This window comes from Procambarus clarkii, chromosome 10 (assembly GCF_040958095.1).
Source record: "Procambarus clarkii isolate CNS0578487 chromosome 10, FALCON_Pclarkii_2.0, whole genome shotgun sequence".
Lineage (NCBI taxonomy): Eukaryota > Metazoa > Arthropoda > Malacostraca > Decapoda > Cambaridae > Procambarus > Procambarus clarkii.
Window position 1 is genome coordinate 38,411,598 of NC_091159.1, and position 26,375 is coordinate 38,437,972.

The 26,375-nt window shown below is 44.6% G+C and overlaps 1 protein-coding gene across 2 annotated transcripts in view; it reads left to right on the forward strand.

The window, feature by feature from the left end:
• The window catches only part of LOC138363047 (transmembrane protein 104-like), a 66,109-nt gene that overhangs the window by 13,500 nt on the left and 26,234 nt on the right, over positions 1-26,375 (forward strand). Inside the window, exons 3-6 of one of the 2 annotated variants that reach the window (XM_069321879.1) lie at positions 7,318-7,402; positions 11,845-11,965; positions 15,840-15,929; positions 20,662-20,761. In XM_069321879.1, coding sequence (XP_069177980.1) covers positions 7,318-7,402; positions 11,845-11,965; positions 15,840-15,929; positions 20,662-20,761 — 396 coding nt within the window. Of the gene's footprint in view, positions 1-7,317; positions 7,631-11,844; positions 11,966-15,839; positions 15,930-20,661; positions 20,762-26,375 lie in introns of both variants that reach the window. The other variant, XM_069321878.1, reaches the window with a different exon arrangement.

A 26,375-nucleotide genomic window follows, 5' to 3' on the forward strand; every position in this document is an offset into this window, starting at 1 on the left:
ATGACGGAGCGCACATAGGCTGTGTACATCATTTTCAGCACGGCAGTAGAGGTTCCATGCCCATTCCAGGTCATAGCTTTCAATTCCCTGAGTCGACTTTTGCATGTTCCAATGAGTTGGTTGAGCTCCTCTTTCTTCCCCTTGTTAGAGCCGACAGTGACGCCAAGGTACCGATAGTGGTCAACCCATTCAAGTGTTACACCATTAATTTGTAGTTCATTTTCTCCCCGCTTGTGATGAGAGTATGCTTTTGTCTTGTTGGTGGAGAGAGTGAAACCGAGCTCAATACATTTCCTTCCGAGGAGTTCAATAGACTGTTTAATTTTTCCCAAGGTGGGAGCTTGTATTAGAACATTATCTGCTTATCCAACTTGTTGTGTTCCTTCCGGAAAATCAATATTTGCAATTCATAAGTACATTGAATAGTGTAGGGCTTAAGACTCCGCCTTGGGGGGGGGGGGGGTCCCGAGTTCCATATTCATTGTTCTTGAGACTGCTTCATTGAAGCAGACCTTGGCTTTCCTCCCTGTGAGGTAGTCTTCAACTCATTTCATGCGTCTCCCCTTGACGCCCATGCATGCAAGCTCGTCCAGGATCGCAATCCCCTGTGCTTTGTCGAAAGCTCCTTTGATGTCGACAAATAATGAGTACTTAGCTGTGTCATTAGCCAGGTAATTAACTATACAATATGCTGTACTCCAACCTTTAACAAATCCATTGACCCCCTCCCCTAACCTGCCTATTTTGTGCAACAGTCGGTTTAGAATGATCCTTTCAAGCATCTTGCAAGTGCATGCCATAAGACTGATAGGTCTGTAATGGCCAGGGTCATTAGGTTTCGGTATGGGAACAATTATTGCACGTTTCCATTGTGTGGGCAACGCTCCACTTAGGAATGATTTGTTAAACAGGTGGAGTAGTGGATTCCCAGACACTTCACACAGTGCATTGAGTATGTCGTAGGTGACGCCATCCTCACCAGGTGCTGTACTTTTACCTTTTTAAATAGCCCCCTTTACTTCCTGGGCTGTGATTGGTTCCCCATACTCGTCATCACTAGACTGTGCTCTTGCTATCCTAATCCTTCTGTCATTATGTCGGAGGAGCTGTTCCCTTCTTACTTCTGCAGGGAGGGAGGAGGAGGAGGATGCTGCATCACTCCACTTGTGAATTAGTTCCTCAGCCTTACCTTGGGGGTCTTTGTGAGCCGCAGGCCTGGTTCTACCCTCCCTTAGCTATCTGAATTTTTGCCCACACTTGTCTTGCAGATGTTGTTTGGTTGGTTGGTTGTCGGCCGGTGGATGAAGCCTAGTGATGTGAAACATCCAAAAATATAAGTTTCTCATTAGCTTTGAGGAAGGGGTAAGGCTTTTAATTTTAAGATAGTGGAAGCTCGGCGTTTCATTTATTTGTGTGTTGTGCCCTTTAAGACCCCCTTACACGATTAATAAACTATGTATTATTTTTCATGATATAAGTGCCTAATGCATTAACATACTATCCGAGGAATCTGTTTACCTGTCCCTCGCCCTGTGAAGAAACACAATAGTTTCCTGTTGGCTTTGAGAAAGCCATTGAGGTTGTGGGGAGGCTTGTGTGCTCTAGGATGCCCCACACCCCTAGCTCGCTCTCTCCGTACGTGAGTGGTGTGTAGCTTGTATGGATAAATCATACATGTTGAAAGATTTACCTGAATTTACATGAGGGCCACTAACGCACTAGTGGCCTCGACGAGGATAGGAAGCCGGCGGCTTGTCAAAGGTCCCCCCTCCCATTTGTTCTGATGATTTTTTTCATGCTGGATTTTAAGGATGAACAGAAGTTTGGTGTGTGAAGAGCTTACACACACTGGCAAGTCTCTGGCAAGAGAGAGGAAGTTCAGCTGCACGCCAACAAGACGGCCAGCCCCCGGCACCTGCTATCATAACTTGAACTATATTCCATATCTATATCTTTTTCCAATCTCCTCTTCCTCTCCACCATCTTGTCCACAACCCAGTATAGTGGTGGTGAGCTGGTGAGGCTTGTTGGCCTGGCTGTAGACCCCGGGGGGGGGGGGGCGCCTGGGGGGTGGTGCCCCCTCGCCTCACGGCCACGGTGTTATAGTACACCGGCCCTCGTGAGGCAGCAAGTTTTGAATGAAATGATGCAGACGTTACCGGATGGTGTGGCGGGCGGGGGGCGGGATGGGGCGGTGATCACTGTGGAAGCCATCGTGACGTCATTTAACCGACGCATTGGGTGTTGGGTGGGTGGCGGGGGGGGGGGGGGGGGGGGGGGGGAGGGTGGTCCATGGGGCGTACACCAGCGGTGGTACTCACCTAGTTGTGCTTCACACCACTTGTCTGTCAACTGCTGTACAGATTCCCGAGTCTGTTAGCGTCTATCATATCTACATTTGAAACTGTGTATGCCATACACAGTTTCAAGTGTAGTTTGACAATCCATACAGTCACTGTATGGCGTCAGCCTCCACCACATCACTGTCTGATGCATTTCATTTGTTAACTAACCTGACACCGAAAAAATCTAGCTAATGTCTCTATGGCTCATTTGGGTACTCAGTATCGACCTGTATCCTCTGGTTCGTGTTCCATACATGCTAAATACTTTATCCTTGACCACCCTGTCAATTCATTTGAGAACATTGTAGGTGGTCCACTCACAAGATGAGTGGCGCTGCCCAATAAACTCGCCCCTCGGGGCAAAATTTAAAAAAAAAAATTGTAGGTGGTGATCATGTCTCTCCTTACTCTTCTGTCTTCCAGGGACATGAGGTTTAGTTCCCGTAGCCTTTCGTAACTCATACCTCTCAGTTCTGGGACCAGTCTGGTGGCATACCTCTTGAAATTTTTGGGAAGGTGGTGACGGTGGTTGTTATGGTGGTGACGGGGGTGTTGTAGTGAGGGAGGGAGGGTGGTGGTTGTAGTGTGGGGGGTTAAGGGGGGGCAGTAGGGGAGGTGTGTGGCGGGTCCACACAACAACTTGGGCGGTGACAACACCAACCGTCGCTGACATACGCAAGTCCTCCTTATAGCACGTCGCATTTTGACGTATGCGTTTTAATTTGTTATATATATATATACAAGAGTTTTTATATTCTTGCAAAGCTACTATCACGTGCAGCGTTTCGCGCAGGTCCTTAATGCTACTTTTCCCCGGAACACGACCCGTCATAATCGTTTAACAATCAGGTACCCGTTCACTGCTGGGTCAATAGAGACTACAGTTAAGGATTGGTGCCCAGTCAATCCTCCCCGGCCAGGATACGCACCCAGGCCAAAGCGCTCGCGTAGCGCCGGGCGAGTGCTTTACCACTGCGTCACAGGGACTTGGGTCCAAAAACTGTCGTATTGTAAACTGGCAGCCGCTCTCGAAATTGACATAATGACCCGTTTTCTGTTGTTGGGTCCTCTGGTAGGTTAGCATTTGACACATTAGTACGACACTTTCTTGACGTTGGGAACACTTAGGAGAACGGGCTGCGTAGTGTCAGCCAGGTCCCGTCTTCCTGCCGGCCACCTGGGTAGACAGGGGGTGTTGCCTGGCTCCCTGGACAGACAGGAGGGGGGGAAAGGGGGTTTACAACCCATGAGTGGGGGGAAGCCGTGGCGGGGGGGGGGGGTTATTACATGTCAACACCAATGCAGGCGATGAGTCACAATAACGTGGCTAAAGTATGTTGACCAGACCAGACACTAGAAGGCGAAGGGACGACGTCGTTTCGGTCCGTCCTGGACCATTCTCAAGTCGATTGTCTTGACAATCGACTTAACAATGGTCCAGGATGGACCGAATCGTCGTCGTCACTTCACCTTCTAGTGTGGTCTGGTCAACATGTCAACACCCACCTGTCAAGGAATATGGGGGAAGGGAGGTGAAAGGTCTTTTATTTGAACCATCTTGACGATCGAGTTACTTGTAATATTTGAAGTTGTGGTTGGAGGTGGTTTCCAAGACTTCTTCTTCCTGTGTGTTCTACGTGTTGGCCAAACACTGGCACAGGGTACGAGTGTTTACTTATAGGGGCCTCAGCTCTGTGTCTCCCAGCTTTCACCCGTGTTCTCCTGTCCGGTTTTTTACTTAATGTAAAGGTTGCTCGCATCCATCTTTATTACTGTATATGTCTTGGGGTCGAACTCTCGCCATCTGGTTGTCTATAGGCATTACTGGAGTACGGCAAGGTCCTCCTGCCGCACACGACGGTGACAGGTCCCACAGTTGGCCCGTGACAGGTCCCACAGTTGGCCCGTGACAGGTCCCCCAGTTGGCCCGTGACAGGTCCCCCAGTTGGCCCGTGACAGGTCCCCCAGTTGGCCCGTGACAGGTCCCCCAGTTGGCCCGTGACAGGTCCCCCAGTTGGCCCGTGACAGGTCCCCCAGTTGGCCCGTGACAGGTCCCCCAGTTGGCCCGTGACAGGTCCCACAGTTGGCCCGTGACAGGTCCCACAGTTGGCCCGTGACAGGTCCCACAGTTGGCCCGTGACAGGTCCCACAGTTGGCCGGTGACAGGTCCCCCAGTTGGCCCGTGACAGGTCCCACAGTTGGCCGGTGACAGGTCCCACAGTTGGCCGGTGACAGGTCCCACAGTTGGCCGGTGACAGGTCCCCCAGTTGGCCCGTGACAGGTCCCACAGTTGGCCCGTGACAGGTCCCACAGTTGGCCCGTGACAGGTCCCACAGTTGGCCCGTGACAGGTCCCACAGTTGGCCGGTGACAGGTCCGTCAGACTGTTCCCATTCAGCCTGTTATTTTTGTAGAATTTAAGTGGTAATTACTGACGCCCGCCGACAGTACCGCGTGTGATGAACTAACTGCCCTTCCTCCTAACAATAACCCCCCCCCCCCCGCCTCTCTTGAACGATAACGTGTCTCGCTTAATGCCCAATCGTCACTGAGACCTGTGACGTAGGTCCTGGGTCTGACCGGCCTCTCTGTATTGGTCAGTGACGTTACCTGTTAAACCTGGCGGACAAATGAGAAAAGGGCGAGGCACAAGACTGGACCAGGTGTGTGATGACGTCGCCACTAAGCTGGCCAATCCGGTGCCTAGGAAGGTGACGTCATTACCCAGCTAGACGATGACGAGGGCCGCCTGCCCGAGCACCACGTCCTATACTTTGTCATGAGAATTTCTGCTGACTAGCCTCACTTGTTGATATTCCTGTGGATTTGTATATTACAATTATTTGTATATATATATATATATATATATATATATATATATATATATATATATATATAAATATATATATATATATATATATATATATATATATATATATATATATAATATATAATCCTTGATAAGGCTAAGATCAATGATTCTAGTGCGAATCTTGTCTCTTTTTCTTCATTTGAGAAGGAAGTTGAAAGATTAAGCCAGCCAAGAGGTGGCAGGGGCATGTGCCACCTCTTGGCTGGCTTGATCTTCATCAATAGAGATTGAAACTGAATTGAAATTGAAATAAGTTTATTGAGGTAAAATACACACAAAGGGATGAGGTAGCTCAAACTATTCTCACCCTGTTCAGTACATCGTGTTCATACATATATGTAGACACATCTCAAACAATAAACATATTACCGAACATTCTGAGTGATAAACATATACATTTCTTCCTTTACACATGCAGTATGTTACTAGACGTACACACAAATACTTTTATGGCTAGGTATATAGACAATTTACAAATAATAGAGATTGATGAAGATTAAGCCACCCAAGAGGTGGCACGGGCATCAATAGCCCGTAAAATCAATAAGGGTTAGATTAGGGTGGCCTGTAAATCAATAGTCTTGCTGCATGATGTATACCCGAGGATGAGGTGAAAAAATACCTTACATCTTGGCAATCTGTTTGCATAAAGGCTGGGGCAGTATATTGTATGTTCTGTCGTGTTCTGGAACTTGGAAGTGTAATTTGGGGCTAATTGGCTATTGATACACTAAGCAAATCAAGCCATGTATAATGCCTCGTTAGTGTCCAGTCTTCTGTTGTCGCAGTATCCATCAATTATTCTGGTGTTGTGATGATATCTCTGGCGTAGGTCTGGTTATTCATAGATATAGAGACTATATGTTCCTTAATAGGGCCTTGCTGCTTGTGCAGTGTTAGGCTACTTGAAAGGGATGTTGTCTTGCCCATATACTGAATTCGTTGGGGCTGACAGTCCCCAAGTGAAGGTATAGACATCTTTCATTTCTTTGAAGAGGGGGTTTTGTTTTGTGCCAGGAGAGTTCTTCATATATGTATATAAAGAGTTGGCAAAGTAAGTTGGCAGTCTGCTTGCTCGTAAAGTACATTATTAGTTCAACCTTCTGGTTGGTGTCAGTAGGGGTCACATTTCTATCATTAATGTTCTTCAGGATTCTCTTCCGTTTTCCAGAGAGGGAAGAGATGTCACATCGCTTCTTGTCAAGGTTGCATTGTTTAGATCTTGTCCTGGTGTAGTGGTATAGGGCGCTGGCTTGGGAGTACCAAGTGAGTGAGTTGAATCCTTATAACGGCTAATTTCTCATCATTCCCGCCTTCCCATTCCTCCTAATCCTTCCTTCTCCCTTTTCCGAGTTTCATTCTCTCTCCTCCTCCCCTTCGCTATAGGACTAGGGGGTCAGGTTTGGCGCGTTGGAGCCAAGGGTGACAGTCTCGGTAAACAGATAATTAATTGCTACTCATAACTAAGATCACCTTCAAGTATGGGTAAACAATTGACACTCCCGTCTAATATGATATGGATTCGTCGAGGGCTGGAGGCCTCGGGGGTGTTTATATGTTAGATACCTTGTAGATAAGAGTCCAGACGAGTGTAGGGAGAGACTGGAGTCTCTCTAACAAATATTAGAGACAAAACATATTAAATTACTGTAAATTAAAATTTTGCCCCGAGGGGCGAGTTTATTGGGCAGCGCCACTCATCCTGTGAGTGGACACACCACCATAGCAGTATGTACAACACTCCCCAATAGGAAGAAAACCCGCTGGGATGTTCATCCTGTTACTTGCACCCAGACATAACTGGGACGTGCTTAACTGTCTGAAATGAAACAAGAAGTTTAACATATGTCAACCCTTAAGTACTAATTTATCTTGATTGTGCAAAATGGGGAATCTTTTAAGAACAATATCTATATTTGACAAATAATATTTTCCTAACTCAAACAATGTGTGGTTTGGAGCCAAGTTTTGTTAGAATATCGGTTTTGTTAGAATAAATTGTTTTGTATTATAATGAATTATATCTTGGGTGTTATAACTGATTAATTTATGCTTCTTACATGTTGACAAATACTGTAATAGACTTGATTATATCTTTCAGCTACATGACGACGACGTGGGTTGTGGAGAGCATGGCGTGTGCCAACGCCATCAACCACTGGCGACGGATGAAGCAGCTCAAGAAGGTGCCTTTTGCCTCCTCTCCAGACCATCATCTTGGTTATCAAAACCATTGCTTACAGCACATTTCCCCACCTCCATCACCACCACCACCAGCAGATACTTTGTTAGAGTCTTTATGCACAACTACCACCATTTCTGCTTCCACCTTCACTGCCACTTGTACCAGCACTGCCTCGCCATGCCTCCAGGATGCTGCTGACAACTCTTTGACTTCGATGACGTCCATCTTGGTATTTTGTGCTTTCTCAGTGCCGTCTCTTTTTTGTGCTTTACTGTGACTTCTAGTCGTTTTCCCTCATTTCTCTCTTGAATGTTTTATTAGAAGCTTGTTATTTGTTTACTGCCATGAACAGTTATTCTTTTAGTTCACAAATGTTTCTGTTAGTAAATAATACAATGGATATATTGCACCAACAATAGTGGTTATCAGGCACTAGTGTTTTCACCACAGTTACTATTAGTTCTGTAGTCCTTTAGTCACAGGGTGGTGATATCAATTTTTAATACTGATCTAAGCAATAGGTAAGAACTTAGTAGTAAATACCTTGTTTAGCCAAGTGGATGTTCACAGTGGGATGATACTACCACTTGATATACAATGTGTCCAACACTATGAACTCGTCATCTATGCTACTGGTGCCTTCACCTGTAGAACTCTTACTCACTGGTATTTTGTGTTTTATTTTGTACAATAATATATGTTTTAATAGAAATTCTAAGGTAAATATGGTATGGTGTAATAGTGTGGGAAGGATGATAGTTTAATCACCACCACTGTCATCATCAGTCATTATTACCTCCACCAGTACTGTCACCATTCATTGTCACCACCACCACTGTCATTATTAATTGTCACAAGCACCACTGTTGACATTCTTTATCACCACCACTGTCATTATTCATTGTCACAAGTACTACCACAATCATCTTTCATGATTTCACCATCCTCATCATTCATTGTCACCACCACATCATCATTATTTATTGTCACAACCATCACCACTGTCATCATTCAAATATTATTACCACCACTGTCATAATCATTCATTGTCACAACCACTTGTCATTATCATTCATTGTCACTACCACTGTCATCATTCATAACTGTAATCTCCCAGTTTTCTACTTTGTAGGTTAGGAATGTGTTCCTTTGGGAGGTATGAAGTTTTGTAGAAGAAAAAGGAGAAAAATATTTAGTGACGCCAGCGTCGATTGAATTCTTTACATACTTGGTAGCACCTGAGGGCGACTAGTATAACTGCACTGCTGTACAGACGATGTAGGTTACAAAGCTACAGTAATGTCTGAGAGAATTTAATAAGGATGTTTAGTGCTGGAGTTATGGGTCCTAATTTTATGTGTCACATTGTTGGAATTCTAGTCCTTGTCTTCACCAACTGACTTTTAAAAGTTCTTTCAGATTTTTTCTATTGGTTATAAATCAGTCGGTGTATGTTACATTACATAGTTAAAGATGCTTTTTACAAGTCCTAAGATCAGGTACCTGATCTCAGGTACAAAAGTTGTTTTTTAAACAAAAAGTTGTTAAACAAAAGTTGTCTTTTTCATTTGTAGACTATACCCCTAACTTGTATACCATGAAAGGTGATGGAGAAGATTGTGAGGGAAAAGGCTCGTAGAGCATCTGGAGGGAAACATCTTTGTAACACACCACACACCACCAGCATGGGTTCAGAGATGGTAAATCGTGCCTCACAGGCCTAATAGAATTCTATGACCAAGCAACACAAATTAGGCAGGAAAGAGAAGGGTGGGCAGACTGCATTTTCTTGGACTGTCAGAAAGCCTTTGACACAGTACCTCACAAAAGGCTGTTACAAAAGTTGGAGCAGCAGGCAGGAGTAAAAGGTAAGGTGCTCCAGTGGATAAGGGAGTATCTAAGCAATAGGAAACAGCGAGTAACGGTGAGGGGGGAGGCATCAGAGTAGCGAGATGTCACCAGCGGGGTTCCACAGGGCTCTGTACTCGGACCCATCCTGTTTCTAGTATATGTAAATGACCTTCCAGAGGGTATAGACTCATTCCTCTCAATGTATGCTGATAATGCAAAAATTATGAGGAGAATCAAAACAGATGAAGATAGACAGAGACTACAGGACGATCATTCGTCCTGTAGTCTCTGTAGTTACCAAATGGAGAGGAGTTTGTCCATTCCTCCTAGACAAACTGGAGGAATGGTCTAGAAAATGGCTGCTAAAGTTCAATTCAGGAAAGTGTAAAGTACAGTAATGAAATTAGGCAAAGGGAGCAGAAGGCTGAACACAAGGTACCATCTGGGAGGTGAAATCCTGCAAGAGTCAAATAGAGAGAAAGATCTGGGGGTTGATATCACACCGAACCTGTCCCCAGAGGCCCACATCAAAAGGATATCATCAGTGGCATATGCTAGAATGGCCAATATAAGAACTGCCTTTAGAAACTTGTGTAAGGAATCGTTCAGGACCCTGTATACCACTTATGTAAGACCAATCCTGGAGTCCATACCTAGTTAAACACAAAACGAAGTTAGAGAAGATTCAGAGGTATGCCACCTGACTGGTCCCGGAACTGAGAAGAATGAGCTACAAGGAAAGGCTAAGGGAGCTGAACCTCACAACCCTGGAAAACAGAAGAGTAAGGGGAGACATGATAACCACCTACAAAATTCTCAGGGGAATTGACAGGGTTATCTTGAGGTTATCTTGAGATGATTTCGGGGCTTTTTTTAGTGTCCCCGCGGCCCGGTCCTCGACCAGGCCTCCACCCCCAGGAAGCAGCCCGTGACAGCTGACTAACTCCCAGGTACCTATTTACTGCTAGGTAACAGGGGCATTCAGGGTGAAAGAAACTTTGCCCATTTGTTTCTGCCTCGTGCGGGAATCGAACCCGCGCCACAGAATTACGAGTCCTGCGCGCTATCCACCAGGCTACGAGGCCCCTGACAAAGGCAAACTCTTTAGCACGGGTGGAACATGAACAAGGAGACACAGGTGGAAACTTAGTACCCAGATGAGCCACAGAGACGTTAGAAAGAATTTTTTCAGTGTCAGGGTAGTTAACAAATGGATTGCATTAAGTAGTGTTGTGGTGGAGGCTGACTCCATACACAGTTTCAAATATAGATATGATAGAGCCCAATAGGCTCAGGAATTTGTACACCAGTTGATTGACAGTTGAGAGGCGGGACCAAAGAGCCAGAGCTCAACCCCCGCAAACACAACTAGGTGAGTACTGATTAACATTAGCATAGACCATTTGTTTGCACTTGACATGTTCTTTGTATTTAGTTGCATAGCCTTATATGCTGCAGGAAATCTGGGTATAATGGCCAAAATAGCATGCAAGGAAGATGACGAGGAAAAGCCAAGTGAGGAAGGGTGGGGATATAGAGGCGAGGAAGGGTGGGGGTATAGAGGCGAGGAAGGGTGGGGGTATAGAGACATGAAAAGTGTAGAGGCAGGAGAGACCAGAGAAGAGAGGGGGGGGGAGGAGATGGTGGAAGGCAATACAAATGATAAGTTGCCTTACTGGAGGAGAAGGGGGGGGGGGGGGTAGAGGGTTGGGGAGGGTGAAAGGATGTTTGGCAACTTGTGACTCCTTGATACTAATGCTGCCTGCTGCAGAGCTCTCTTGGTCTTCACACAAAATATCACTAATAAAACCTCAAGAACACTTCCTGTACTGTTGATACCATATTTACAGTGAACACCAGACATTAACACTCAACAAATATTTAGAATAGGTCATGAGTAAATGAGTAAGTACCATTGCCAGCCACAGCAACCCCCCCCCCTCCCCCTCCCTCCTCTTTTGTTCCCTTCTCCTCTCACCTTCCCCCCCCCCCCCCCTCCACCCTTCAATGTCTTCCCTCCTATCCCCCCCCCCTTTCCCTTTAGGCTCCTTCTCATTTTCCTCTTCCAAACCTGAAAATACAGTACTAAGTACTTCTAATGGGATAAGCTGTACCTGTATTCAAGCAAATAATGCCTTGTTGCTTTGGCTGTAAATATAATTTTGAACCAATTAGATGGATTGTAGCTACAGTCATCTTATTAGCAACTATGGGGTGCCCTATTTTGAATGTATATTTGCACATCCCTCTGCAAGGTTGTTCAAACTGAATACTGTAGTGATGCCACATTTTCCTTGGCAGGGCAATATTTTCTGTGCACCTTCTTATGTTAAGACAAAAGACATTATCTGCCATAAGGTTACCACCATAAAGGAGTCAACGTTAAGGCAAAGGTTCTTGACAAATTTTTAATTTTTATCTTGTGTTCCTGTTAATTTTTGAAATTTTCCTTTTGCACACTTAATGGTTTTACTGTAATTAGAACTGTACAAATGTCTTGTATTATATAATAAAGTACTGTATGGTTATGACTGTTTTCACAGTGGTTATAAAAATTGGAAGGTGAGATAATTAAGTTGAGAATGTTTACAGCGGGGTCAAGTGGCAGATGAGCTGGTGAACAGAACGTTAGAAAATGCTGAAGCTGACTTACGATCTACTGACACGTCAGAGGACCAAGATGACCACGAAGAGGAATCACCACTGATAACAGGTGAGGGAAACCTTTTCCTTTTGACCTCCCTTACTACACAACCAGGGATGTTCTTGCCATTTATCCTTAAACTCTGAGACACAGTCAGGGATCTTTTCAATTACCTTGTAAGATTTAAAACTCCTGAGGGTACTCAGGGCTCAAATCTGCTTCTTCAGGCCTCCAATAAACAGATTCCATCTTGGAAAACAAATTGTAGGCATCTGTACTGGGTGTGAGGAGCTAAGTACAGTACTAAAGAGAGTAACCATGAGTAACACATGCAGCACCAGTTAAAAACAGTCCAGCGTGTGCCCACAGCGTCACTTACGATGATGTAATAAATAAGTAACTGCATTTATATATTGATGATAGTGACATAGTTTATATTGTTGTCAGGGTATTCTATGTGCAAGATTTGGATATCAGTTTGCCCAATGCTGGTGATGATGTTCACAGCTCGAGAAAGACATCAAAAGCACATAGCAATGGGTTGATGTGTATGTGCATCACAAAATGGGATTGCATGTTTCTTTAGAAAATTAACATGTAAAAAATGATTCATATTTATGGTTTAGTGACCAGGATTCTGATAAAAGTAGCATTGTGGCTAGAGTTAGTGATGTGAGTAGTATATCAGGCAGAACTTTGGTTTGTCATATGCAAAGTTCCTGTCTGCCACCACCAGGGAAATTACCCAGAAAGTCAGCAAACCAAAACTGACCACTGCTGGTTATAAGATAGACCACAGCTTCAAAAACTTTCAAAAGAACTCTCAAGAATGTAAGCAAACGATTTAAAATTCGTGAACCTAGTGCCATCTTTATGATGATCAGGTGACCTGATACAAGATACCGTTATCTTGTATTGTGCAGCATCGGAGGAACTGCTGCAGCTTGTTTTCAGGGTTTGTACTACCTTGGGTCTGTTTTGTAGGCTGTCTCGTGCATTGTTTCACTTCCAGCCTGCTCATGTGCTGCCTGCACCTGCTTGGTCTCGCGACAGTGTTTTTTTCCTTTTCTGGTCTGGTCGTTTTTGTCTGGTCGTTTTACGGTGTCCCATTTGGTCAGGGATTGTTTTTTAATGCATTGTTCATGGTTTCTTTTGCCTCCAGTTGTCGGGTGGGCGAGCTTCATCTTTCCTCCGGCATCAGGGCTTTTGTTCTTTTGGCTGTGATGGGTGGTTTGTTCATTTGCAGCAAGAAAAGGCACCTTCTTTTCTGGCAAAGAATGAGTTGGTTGGCTTCCGAAGGGGTCCATTGGTTATTGATGCTTGGTTCATTTGGCCATAGTTGCATCATGTGTTGTGGTTGGTGGCGGCTCTTTGTTGTTACCTTCATGCACTCCATGAGTAGTGAGCTTCAGGGAGCCACAAGTAGCTCCCCTCAGAAAACCAGCATTGCATGTGATGAAAGGCCAATTTCTAGGTGAGCTCCTGTGGTTCCCCGACACCTGACACCCCCTAGAGCATTGGGGGGTACTGTATTTGCATCATCTAGAGCCAAGGGTGGACTAGCCTGCTGACCTCGGGCTGCACTCCTCCTCCCCCAAACAAGGAGAAGGTGGAGTGAACAAGTTCATGCTAGTTTTTGTGAATTACCTGTAGTCGATCATTTGACCATTGTCATTCTGCCTTTTTGGTTTCAGTTTCTTGTGGATAAACAGTTTTATCATGTGAAACATTGTGGAGATTACCTAAGGGAAGCTAATGAGGGAAGGTGTCCAGAAATAAAGCATCGAGTGCAATGAAATGCACCCTTATGTGATAATCTTAGTAGTGTCCTGTTCTTGCTCTCCTCTTACTTGCCCATGGCAGTTTGTTATTCACACCACCTGGTAGTGTGGAGAAGGGGGTGGGGGGTGGCATTGCTTTGGTGGTTCAGTGTATCTAAAAAACATGCCTTAGCATTAAGTTGATCTCTGATTCCAATGTCATGAACCTTATAGATGGGACAAGATTCTGGGCCTTGTTCTTGGTAGGCAGATAAAAGTCTTGTGTAACTAGAATTGTATAATCTAACCAATAATGGGCTGCCCATCCAAATAAAGAAGGAAATGGGGTAGTGATGATGGTGGTTTTATACAGTACAACGGAACCTCGGTCAACAAATTTAATCCATTCCGGCACTGAGCTCGTCATGTGAAACGCTCGTTTTGCGAAACGAAATTCCCCATTTCAAATAATGGATATTCATTTCTTCTCAGGTTTCATGCTGTAATATTATTCAAAAGTGTGTAATTTATAGAATTTATATAGTTCAATATGTGGAACATTGCTATGCTCAAAATTATGGGGCTCATGTATGTGACATGTATATTATATTCTACTATCAATCAAACAGTGTTTTTGCTGTTACAGAGTATTACACTATATACACATATTGTATATGCTTATCTACGTATGTGTTCACCATAACGAACCACTACGTTCGTATGGTGAGCCCAAAAAACAAGAGTGGGCTGCCACACCCAGCCAGCCCTCCCTTACTCCTTCAACACCAAACTCGCCAACATTACTCCTCCCACAATATTGTTTGTGGTGTTATTATTATATAAGTATCACATTATATATAAGTATCTACATGTTTTATTCACCATAACTACACTAATAAGCTGGTATAGTGTCCAAACAGCATAGTGGCCACTGGATGACAAGTCACACAGCAGACGACAGCCTCACTCACTCCCTCACCTAAATGGCTCCTCCCAACATAAGCCTTTAGCTGTTATTACACTCTGTACACATGTTATATATAAGTATCTACATTTGTGTTCTCCATAGCAAACCACTAAGCTGGTATGATGATTCTAGACAATCATGCTGCCACACACCAGCCAACAGCCGACGCCACCTCTCCCTCCCTCCCTCCCTCCCTCACCAACAGTACTCCTCCCACCGCTAATTCACATCGCTAATTTTCACCACAATCCTGCTATTATCAGAATCATGGCCACTAAATCATGTAAATGAATAATTTTTCACATGTTTATTTTGTAAAGGAACATGAGAAATTGTTTGAAGAATTTTAGATGGACGAAATAATGGCAGTGCTGTAGCTAGCGCTGTGAACATCTTGAACAGCATTTATTCACTGATATCTGAATATTGTACACAGTCTTTATCACAGTCAGGTTCATCTGTAATACTATCATGGCTAAATAATACCAGATACATATATATTTGGAAAATTTTAGGCGATGCTGTGGTCAGCTGCAAAAGCTGAGCTGAGCAGCTGAGCAACAATGATGTTAGCTCATGCTGCGTGTGCCAGCCTTGGTTGCTCACTCAGTACTAAGGCCTTCACACCCGGGAATGTTGCCCACGATTTTTTTTTATATGGCGTCTGTTTAGGAGAGCCCTGAGGAAGCTGATGTGAACTCCATGTATCCCCAGGAGTTTTGAATGATACGCTATACCTATAAGATCCCCAAGGTGCGTTACGCACCCCCCGTCGAGAGTCTCATGGCGCATTACGCAGTGCAGTGGTTAAGACTGTACTGCCGGGTCCCTGCAGTACAGTCTGGTTCGTTCTCGACTCACAATTGAGAATCCCGGGTTCGAATCCCGGGTGGGACAAAAATGGTTAGGTACATTTCTATCACCTAATGCATCTGTTCACCTAGCTGTAAGTAGGTACTCAGGAGTTAGTCCACTTGTTGTAGGGTTGGATCCTGAGTAGGGGCAGTAATTCGACCTTGGAAGGGGACCTCGATCAAAGCCTAACTTGTATGAATACACTCTGGCTGCCTGTCCCTCCAATACAATGAATTAATGTATTATTATTATGAATTATTATTATTTCCTAACATTTTGTGTGTGGGTTGGGTTATTTGTTTTCAGTCATGTTATTGTGACTTATTCTCTGCATTAGATTAGTAATTTTAATTTTTTTCAGAGGGAGTAATAGAAAGAACAGTTGGTGAATACTATGCCATTCAGGAGCAGATTGAGATGGGACAGATGGCAGAACTATTTTATCCTAAAGGTAAGAAAGTTAATTAATCAAAATTTCAAGTCTTTTTTTTTTTCCTTCTTGAGTATGTCAATTGGTTATTTCCTTGAGCTGAATACCAGAAGTAGATCCAAAAATGAAACACCAATGTGCAGACTCCAGTAAGGGCAGGCTGAACCAGGCAAACGACTCACCTACCTCGAAGGAATTACCCATGATAGCAGAGCATAAACCACAAAAGTGAGGCTAATGTTATATGGGGGAAAAGGGCAAAGACAGAACAATAACCACTAATTCCCAACCAACTGCTAAAATGCTGAACCAGACTGACGTTCTGTGGGGAAGCGGCTGAAAAGCGACTGGGAAAAAAAAAGACTGTTGCCAACAAGACTTATCAATAACCACAATGCCTGTACCAAAACCATAACAAACCAGTCTCTGTTAACCGTGAAGAAGTGTCTTGATATGTCCCGGAAGCTACCCAGCTTTTTGCTAGAGCACCGATCTAATGACACTAGTGTTCTGTATGTGGCAGAAAGAGGCATAATTTTGTTAAGTGTTTGGATTCCTGTGTGAGTGGCCTTGACTCAGTGCTACAGCTGAAACTTACCGACTAGTGATTTAAAGTACTGTACATTGAAAATAATATAATACAGCATAATTAGTCTCTACAGCCTGGCTTAGTGAGTGAAGTAATAGATTAGACTAATCAATAACCGAAAAAAGTTGGAAAACGACTGATAATGGTGACCAAGTTTTTGAAGAGGAATCTAACAATAGCCAGTGTGGTGTTCCTGTAGGCACCAGGCACCACTATATCAGAGGTTAATGACCAAGAGGCACCATTCAGCTTAGGCAAACACCCTTTTAATTTTGACTGCTTAACTTGCAATAACCTTGGTAAAGACCTACTCATGGAACCCACCAATGCCATTGGGAATAGATGAGAGAAATGAGAACAGACGTAAAGATACTGATGACATAATAAAAGAACTTCAGGAGGGATTCTGAAGGCAATGACAAAACAGATTTTCTCAATGACAACAAAACAACAACCAGTAAATAGCAGTTGGAGGGTAATCAAACACTCAGGAACACTGTGAATTCAGGTAGAGTTAAAGATTGGGATTTAGAAGCTCTGAAGAGATATTTAATAACTTTGTATAAAAAAAGTAAAAAAAACTCTTTATAAGAAACCTTGCAAAGGAAGAGAGTAAGAATGTTAAGCAAATCATTGAAGTAATGAAGTCTCAGGCAAATCTTGTACACATAACCATTGCAAATCTTGAGCACAGGAGGAGGATACTCAATAGTGCACCTAAACTAAAAGATCTGTAAGGGACTAACAAAATTTACATCTTTCCAGACCTCACAGTAAAACAGCAGTAAAAGACATTTAAGAGGCAAATTAAAGGAGTTTAGAAACATGGACCAGCACAAAGATTCAAAGCTAAAAATGAGGCGAAATTGAAATTGAAATTGAAATTGAAATAAGTTTATTGAGGTAAAATACACACAAAGGGATGAGGTAGCTCAAGCTATTCTCACCCCATTCAGTACAACGTGTTAATATATACATAGACACACATCACAAATAAACACATTACCAAACATTCTGAGAGGTAAACATATACATTTCCTCCCTCACAAGTAGTATGGTATCAGACGTACACACAAATACTTTTATGACCTAGGTATACTGTATAGACAATTTGCAAGACACCTGCAGATAATTCAACAAAATATTACAATCTTGGTGCAAAATTCTTATATCTCTCAAGAATATCATCAACCTTTCCGTTGTGACACATCCAGGCTATTTGTTCAGGAACAGTCCTTATCTCAGTGTTTCTATATACATTAATCAACGGACAATCAAGAATATAATGGGCAAGGGTGTGAGACCTTAACATACCACATAGTTTACACTTCGTGTCATTATCATGAACATCTATCCCATATTCCCAGTAATATTTGTACCCAAGCCTGAGCCGCATGTACACAGAGTCACTCCAAGCATTTCTCCTTTTACCATAAGTGAAATGGGTGTTTTGACTCACATACATGTAGTGTTGCATGGTTTGACTACTCTCATACATTATCTCTCTCCTCTCCACTCCCGCCTGTGCCTGAATATTTCTGATTTTGCTTCTTATTTGTCTCATTGTGAATTCACATTCAATGTCAACTTGTGGTTTTGATGTGGCACGTTTGGCCAAGTCATCCGCCACCTCGTTGAGCACTATTCCAACATGAGATGGAATCCACATGAATTTCACACTATAACCTTTCAGCTGTATCTCAGTTATTCTTCTCTTACAGTCCTCCACTATAGACATGAAGACTGGGTTTCGACTGTTTAAGGACTCCAGTGCTCCTCGGCTATCGACAAATACAAAAACATTTTTGTCGTCATGACGTACTTCCTCCAAACACGCCAGAATGGCCTGCAGTTCAGCTTGTGTGGATGATATATAATTACTAAGCCGGAGTTCAATTATCCTGTCCACAGTCCCAAACTCCGTATAATCCCTTATTAGGACACCACACCCTGCCCTGCCATCCTCCGCCACCGACCCGTCGCAATATACATGTAAACTGTTGCCTCTTGGTAACCGAGATATCATGCTTCCATACAAACACCGTAATTATCCCGGTTCATGATGAATCTTTTTCACCTTGAGGGGTACAATTTCGACGTCTATTTTCTGTACTTTCCAGGGAGCAGACATATTACACTGTCGAGAGGGTTTACAGCAGTCAAGTACGTCGTATTCCCTGAGGTCATGAGCTAATCCTCTCGTATAGCGTGTCTCCCTCAGTTTCCTGGAAGTGTGTACGTCACTCAAGCAGGTCTGAACGCTCTCAAACAGCTTATCTCCTCCTTTTCTCCGCATGAAACGAATAGATACTCTAGTGTTAATGTCACGGACTCTATCACACACACACTGTAAATTTAATTCCATTCTCATTATTTCAATCATTGCATTTCTTTGACATCCAAGAATAATCCTCATAGCCTCGTTCTGTATCAGCTCTATTTTTTGAATTCTGCCTTGGCCTGTGTAAGACAATACGGGTGCTGCGTAGTCTATCAGGGACCGAACAGTGCTTATGTATAACATCCGCAAGATAGGTACCCCAACACCTTTACCAGAAAAAGCCAGTGCTTTCAGAGGATGCAGTCGGGCTTTACATAAGGTGCTGATATGATTTATTTCAGCATTTTTACTCTCACATGTGTATCCAACATACATGCCCAGATACTTGTACTTCTGAACACGGCTCAGTTCCACACCATTTAGAGTAAGTGTTATATTTCTTCGAGGGCAGGTGATCATAACAGTGGATGGGAGAGAAGACATCACACATTTGCTAGTTTCCTTCTATTTCAGTCTTCCATTGAACCTCCTATAAATAATCCTTAACCTTTCTGTAGGTCTATCTTCTGTATTCTCTCTCTTGCTTATTGTCATCTTTCCAACTGTCTCTTTTAGTTTTACAATGTAACCAAACAGTAATACAGTGATCTGTATTGGCAAAATATGTGCCAAAGTGCCAAAATATGGCACCTCATATTTTAAGTTCTCTATGTCTTCTTCATTTTCTTATATTAAACCTGGTCATAAACACCAGGTTTAATATAACTGGTAGATCAACACCTCTTTCTCTTGTCAGCTCCTTGATTTGCTGCCTTAAGAAGTGTTTGTCTGTAGAATCCACAAATCCTGTTCTTGATGTTTCATTTGAGGTTACTGTGTTTGACCAGTCTGTTTCCCTGTGGTTAAAATCACCAAATATTAGGATCTTTGCTCTGGCTCTGACTCTCCTTGCCACTGTGGCTGCCTTTTCTACTATCTATAGGCATGTTTCATTGCATTTATCATATTCTGCCCTTGACCTTTCTGTTGTTAATGGAGGGTTGTAAATAACACCTACCACTACCTTCATGGTCCTCAGTGTTATCATGCCTAGTATAAAATTGCGCTGATTGATTACCTTTCGAATCTTTATTCTTCTCTAAGCTCCAGTCTTGTTATCCTGTTGGAAATATTGCATTTTCTGTTACATTATTATTTGTCTCTGTAACTGCATTGCTATGAGTATGCAGTTCTGCCATCCATTCTTGCAATTATTCCCCATTATTTGTAATGCCATATGTGTCCCAAATTTGTATACTGTACTACTCACTTAGTTATTTTTTTTTATTAACTGGTGCAGGTACCTGATTTTGGACAATTTTACACAAAGAATGTATTTAAAACTAATAGTTGGAACAGAGACTATAATTGTTTAATTTGTCCAAATACCATAGACATTATATTTAAGTATAACATACAATATAAAATGAACAAATCCACAAGGGCTGTGATGAGGGTTCGAACTTACGCCCGGGATTTCGAACCCTCATCATGGCCCTTGTGGATTTGTTCATTTGATGCATCACGCTATTGTGATTTCTGTGTGTATTGAAGTGAGGGCGAAGAGGTAGAACAGCTTGTTGGCAGAGCCCGAGTGCATGGGGGAATTGTGTAAAAACCCTGGTTTGTGTTTTGAAGAGGCTGCAGGATCCGTGTGAAGTCAGTGGAATTCCCAGTTGCAATTCTTTTAACCATGTTGTGGCCTAGTCGACTCGGGCAGCGTTTGGAATCATCCCGAGTGTAAGTTCGAGCCCTCATCACGGCCCTTGTGGATTTGTTCATTTGATGCATCACGCTATTGTGATTTCTGTGTGTATACAATATAAAAATTTCTTTCTTTCCAGTTTGGGACAAGGTGTTTTATGTTGTGCTTTGCATATATCTATATGGAGATCTGGCTATTTATGTGGCTGCTGTGGCAAAGTCACTGAGAGACAGTATATGGTAAGTGTTACAGTTTAATTATTAAACAAAAATTTATAAAGTATTTTTATGAATTCATAAATCTGCAATCACTGCCATTAGGAAAATCAGCTAATGCATTCCTTCTCAGTACTTTATTTCTGGGGGAAGTCCCGCCGGCTCCCTGAAGCTATCTTGTAACTGATCAGTGCCATACTATCAGGAGCCATCAGTTGCAGAGTTCTTATTGGCCTAACAGGAACCAGGAGCCAGAACCTGGTCCACTTAGAGAGGCGCTGGGAGCGATGGCGTGTGAAAACTTTGCATTTAAAGTTTGATCATTCTTGCCACCATCAGGAAAGCAGCCAGAAAGGTAGGCAAACCAAAACCCTGTGCAGTCCCTGTGGCACAGTGGTAACACTCCCTCTCCACAGAGAGTAATCACACTTAACATGATGTGTCAATGAGAAAATTGGTAGGAGCCATCTTCTTGAGGTTACTGTATCTTGAGATGATTTCGGGGCTTAGTGTTCCCACGGCCCAGTCCTTGACCGGGCCTCCTTTTTGTTACACACTCCCAGGAAGCAGCCTGTAGTAGCTGTCTGACTCCCAGGTACCTATTTACTTTTAGGTGAACAGGAGCATCATGGTGAAAGAAATCCCTGCCCATTTATTTCTGCCTCCATCAGGGATCGAACCCAGAACCTTAAGACTACGAATTCCGAGCGCTATCCACTCAGCTGTCAGACCCCATGAGGGGGATTCGAACTTGTGCTCTGGATATTCCCAATCATTGCATGGAAACTCCGACTTGGCCTCAGTTGAATTCCTAGATGATTCAGTTCAATACCAGGTTGTATTGTTTTTCACCATGTCATGGTGTAGAAGTCTAATGCATGTGCTTAGGAGTACCTAGAGCAAAGGTTCGAATCCTTCTCATGGCTCCTACTGATTTTCTCATTGATACATCATATTAATGTGATTTCTTTGTGCACAGTATGTTATATTAGCAGTAGCATTATACAGTTGTGGTGACATTATAAAATACTGTAACAGTAGTGTTATACAATAAGTCATAGTAGCAGTAGCATTATACAGTAGCAGTGACATTTTACAGTAGCCGTGGGTTGAGCAGCACTTGAGGGTATCTGTGACTACATGTATTACTAGGATGTTGAGTGTAGGTGGATGTGCCGTCCCTAACTGTGGCCCGGTGCAGGAAGGTTGAAATTGTTACACTGGCCTTGGTGTTGTGAGTGTAGATAGATGTACCTTGCCTATCTATGACTTGTTGTTGGCAGGTTGATTGAATTACACTGGCCCTGATGTTATGTGAGTGTTGATGGATGTACCTTAAATAACTATGCTGGAAGATGGAGACAGTTACACTGCCCCTGGTGTTACTCTACTGTTTCCCAGGGGTGGCACTGGATATAGCCATATACGCTTTGGAGCCAGAAGTAGTTGGGGAGGAAGAGAGGAAAGTGCAAACTACACCCAGAGATGAAAGAAGAGAGGGTGCAAAGAGAATGAAGGGAAAACACCAACACTTCTAATTCCAAGTTCTTAATACCAATGGGGCAGTCCCCTGGGGCTTCCAACCGGGTACACAAACCCAGATTGCTGCAACATGACAGGAGCAACCACTACATGACTCAGAATCAAAGGTGTCACAAACTTAGCAGGCAGCAAGCGGTGGCAGAACGACTGAACATTGCCACATGGCATGCATGATGAGCAACCTTCAAATTTGCACAAAGTGAAAGTGGGTTTGGTGGATATACCATTAGGACCACCGAACCCACAGGGGTTGTCCAGGGTCTAGAGGGAATGCAACCCTATAAGAATCCCATGCACTGGTACACTACAGCAGACCTATAGAATCTTTTAGGCTCTCTTTTTATCAGAACAAAATACAAAGATAATAGTAAACCAACACAGCCAGGCTTGTGCTCCTGTGAAGACTGACATCGGCTTGCTGAATGCAGCTCGCGAACCACAGTGCACCTCGCCAGTCAAAATCACACCAACCTGAGATAAAGCAAAGTCAAAGACCACCGACTCCCCCAGGGCGAGGTACAAGCGAGGAGGACCTCCAAAGGGGTGATACCATACACTCCCAGGAAGATAAACCTGGCAGTGCAAGAGCAGCACAAAGGAGTGCCCAAAGAAGATTCCCCTGAGCACATACAGCACCAATTGCTCTTAACTTTGTTTCACATTGCACCAAAGTACACAAGAATAGCCACAAAGGCAAAACATCACTTAGCTGAAAAATGGACACTGGAGCCAGAGCAACAATGAGGGCACCTCACACTTGCTTCCATCAGAATAGAACTGATAGTGGTGCTTCCGGCTGACCCCGAGCTGCCTCCCTCCTTCCCACAAACAAGGGTGAGGTAGGGTGAATGAGCTCTCGCTATTTTAGTGAATTTTCGATCATTTGTTTACATTGTTGGGGGAGTTCTTTTTTGGCAGTTCTTGAGGCTGCAGTTGTACTTATAACCAGTAGTGGTCTGTTTTGTTTCTGACTTTCCAGGTGCTTTCCTTTTGATGGGTAGATACGAATAAATTCATAGTAATTTTACCATATGGGTCACTGCTTCCTGCACCTCTTTTGAAGGGGCCAGGTTCTGATTTGTGGCCCCAGTAGGCCAATAGAACACTGCAACTAATGGCACCTAATAGTATGACACTATCAGATTTCATAGCTTCAGGGAGCCAGTGGGGCTCACCACGAAATTGCTGTTCTATTACATTCAATGCTGTTTTCTGTGGGGGAGCCCCATTGGCTCCCTGGAGCTATTAGACTGATATTAGCTAATATTAGTACGGGGCTTCAGTCATATGGAGTTGTCATGCCTACCGGGGACCACTAGCCAGAACATGGATCCCTCAGAGAGGTGCAGAGAGCAATGGCCTCCGAAACTTATGTATGAAAGTATTCATGTCTGCCATCGACCAGGGTTGAGCACCCAGAAAGGTAGGCGATTCAAATCAGACCCCTCCTGGTAGAAAAATTGTCACCTGAGACTGAACAGAGCAACATGTCATCACATCGCGTGCCGCTTGCTCCCCCGGGAGGAGGAGAGGGAGTTTCAGCCCACCGAGCTGGCAGCCGGACTGTCACTTTGTCGGCTGAAGTTAAATTGGGTGGAAATCTGTTCTGGTCTCAGTTGCCTGATTGGCTTCACCCTGCTGGTGTTCCTGCTGTGTGTTGGAGGTGGCCAGAAGTTCGTACCAAGGGCTGCGTGTGCTTAGGGCTCCCTTCCCTAAATGCCCTGTGAGTACACCGCTTGGGGGTTCAGAGTTATCTTTTTTTGGGTCCTTTGGGTCCTCATTCCCATAGAGGTAGCGCCTACTTGGCTTTCTGCCTCGCCTTTGGGATCATCTTAGGTCTCAGTACTTTCGTTTGGCCCTGGTTGGGGTGCACTGTGCTGCCTACCTTGCAAAATTGCAGCAGCCGTGTCTCTTTCTGGTCCCCTGAATTGGGGTGCTTTCTCAGGGTTCTATTTCTTACTTTTAGTTTTTTTTTTGCCCATTGGCAGGCTGCCAGGGTTCCTATTAGGTGATACCTAGGTTCAGTAGGGCAGTCGTTTTCTGGGCCTCCGAGGTTGCTCACCTCACAGGGGCCAGTTTGCCCGGATACATACAGGGTTACAACCGGCTTTGGCGGCTCTAGTGCCTGGGCTTCCCATAAGGTTACATTTCCCTGCGGGCCCTGGAAAACCCCCATCGGAGCTTAGTTGACATATGGATGTGTCCTCTGAGCCCCTTCTCGCCTTGTATGAGTTTGAGGGTTGTTACCCTTGTCTCAGGGTGGCGATCACATGTTTTGCATCTGTCATGCTGCTTGTTGGGTCAACAACACCTTTGACCTGGACTCCAATTTACCCATTCGCTATGGCTAAGGTTAAGGGGTCAAGTGGCTCGCGCGTTGCATGCTAGGTTTAGGTTGCTGCAGCGTGCTCGGTTGGTCACCAGCTCAAATGCCCTGTGGCTGCCCTGTTTTGGTTTTAGGGACCTGTACTTGGGGAAGTTGGTCGGTTCGACTTTGGTTCAGTTCACTCCCCTTCGTCCTCCCCTTGTTGGTGTGGTTCACCGTTTTCCCCTCCCCCCTCTCCCCTCGCTTCTGGTTCCCAAATGTCTGAGGGTTTCGGTGTCGGGCAGGGTTTAGCTGGGGATGAGACTCTGGTGGCTTCGTGGGTTACCCCATGGAGGCGGGGACGGAGGCATTTGAGCAGGTTCCTCCCACCGAGGCTTCTGGGTCCTTCCAACAGGTCCCTTTCTTGGATGCCTTTCCCTTGGACTTCCTTTTTGGTTCCTACGGGGGCCGTCCTTTCCACTGCTCCCCCGATCACTGAGTTCGTCCCCCGGGGGTCTTGGGTCGGCTGCTGCATCGCCGGTTTTCTCTTCAGGCTTTTCGGGGATCGGTGCCTTGGCACCTTCCGGAGCCCTGCCTCAGTGTGTTCACGGATACCTCTTCTCTTGGCTGGGGCATTGTGACCAGTGTTCACCAGGCTGGCCAAGGGGCTGGCCAGTCCATCTGTCGAGCTCACAGTACAATGCTGGAGTTTGCGGCAGTGTTGCGACACTCCCCATATCAGGGGGCGTGTCCAACGTCATGGCAGATGGCCAGTCACCTGGACTTCTTCGTGTCGGCGTTGTCGAGGCATCTCCCCGTGTATGTGGTGCCCTTCCCTGAATGCGAGGTCTTCACCGTAGATGCTTTTCGGCAGGACTGGTCAAGGTGGGGTTACCTGTACCTTTTTCCCCCCAGTTCAGCTGTTGCTTCGGGTTCTGGTTCAGCTCAAGTCCAACCGGGGAAGCCTTCTGGCCCCATGGTGGCCAGCCCAGCTTTGGTTTCAGACACTGCTTGCTCGGCGTCCAAACCCGGTGCATTTTCTGCGGCTCAGCCTCTTTCAGTAGATTGGGCCAGTGACATACCTTGCTGGTTTGCTTTACTCGTGCTCGCTTCACATCTGGAGTGTCTGACGTGAGTGTATCACATCTATATGGTGACCAGGTGGCTTCTCTAATGGTGTCCCACCTGTGGTCTTCTTCTCGGTGACAGTATGAAGTCTCTTGGCGGTCTTTTTGCCATTTCCTTTCACTGCATAGGTTATCCTTGGTCTCGGATCGCGTTATGTTGACTTTTCTTTCTTGGCTCTTTCAGGACAGGCATCTTATGCCGAATATTATCGCTTCATATGGTGCAGTGCTGGTGGAGCCGCTCCAGCTCGGGGTGGATGTCACCTCGGCTTCATTTTGCAAGCTTTCTCGTGCCTATTTCCACTTCTAGCCTGCTCATGCACCACCTCAGCTGTCCTGGTCATTGGACCAGGTGCTCTCCTTTCTCTCTCCTCCTCAGTTTGTGGGGCCCCTTTGGTTCAAGACCGTTTCCAGAAAGCTTAGTTCTTGTTAGCTTTGGCTTCTGGGGGTTGGATCAGGGAGCTTCAAGCTCTCCTCCGGTGCAGAGGCTTTTGCTCTTTTGATTCGGGTGGACATTTTGTTTGTTTGCAACCGTCTCCTCCTTTTCTGGTGAAGAATGAGCCGGCGGGCTTCCAGAGGGGTCCGTGGGTTATTGATGCTTGGGTGGTCAGGCCAAGGGTGCATCATGTTTTGTGTCTGATTGCGACTTTACACTGTTACCTGC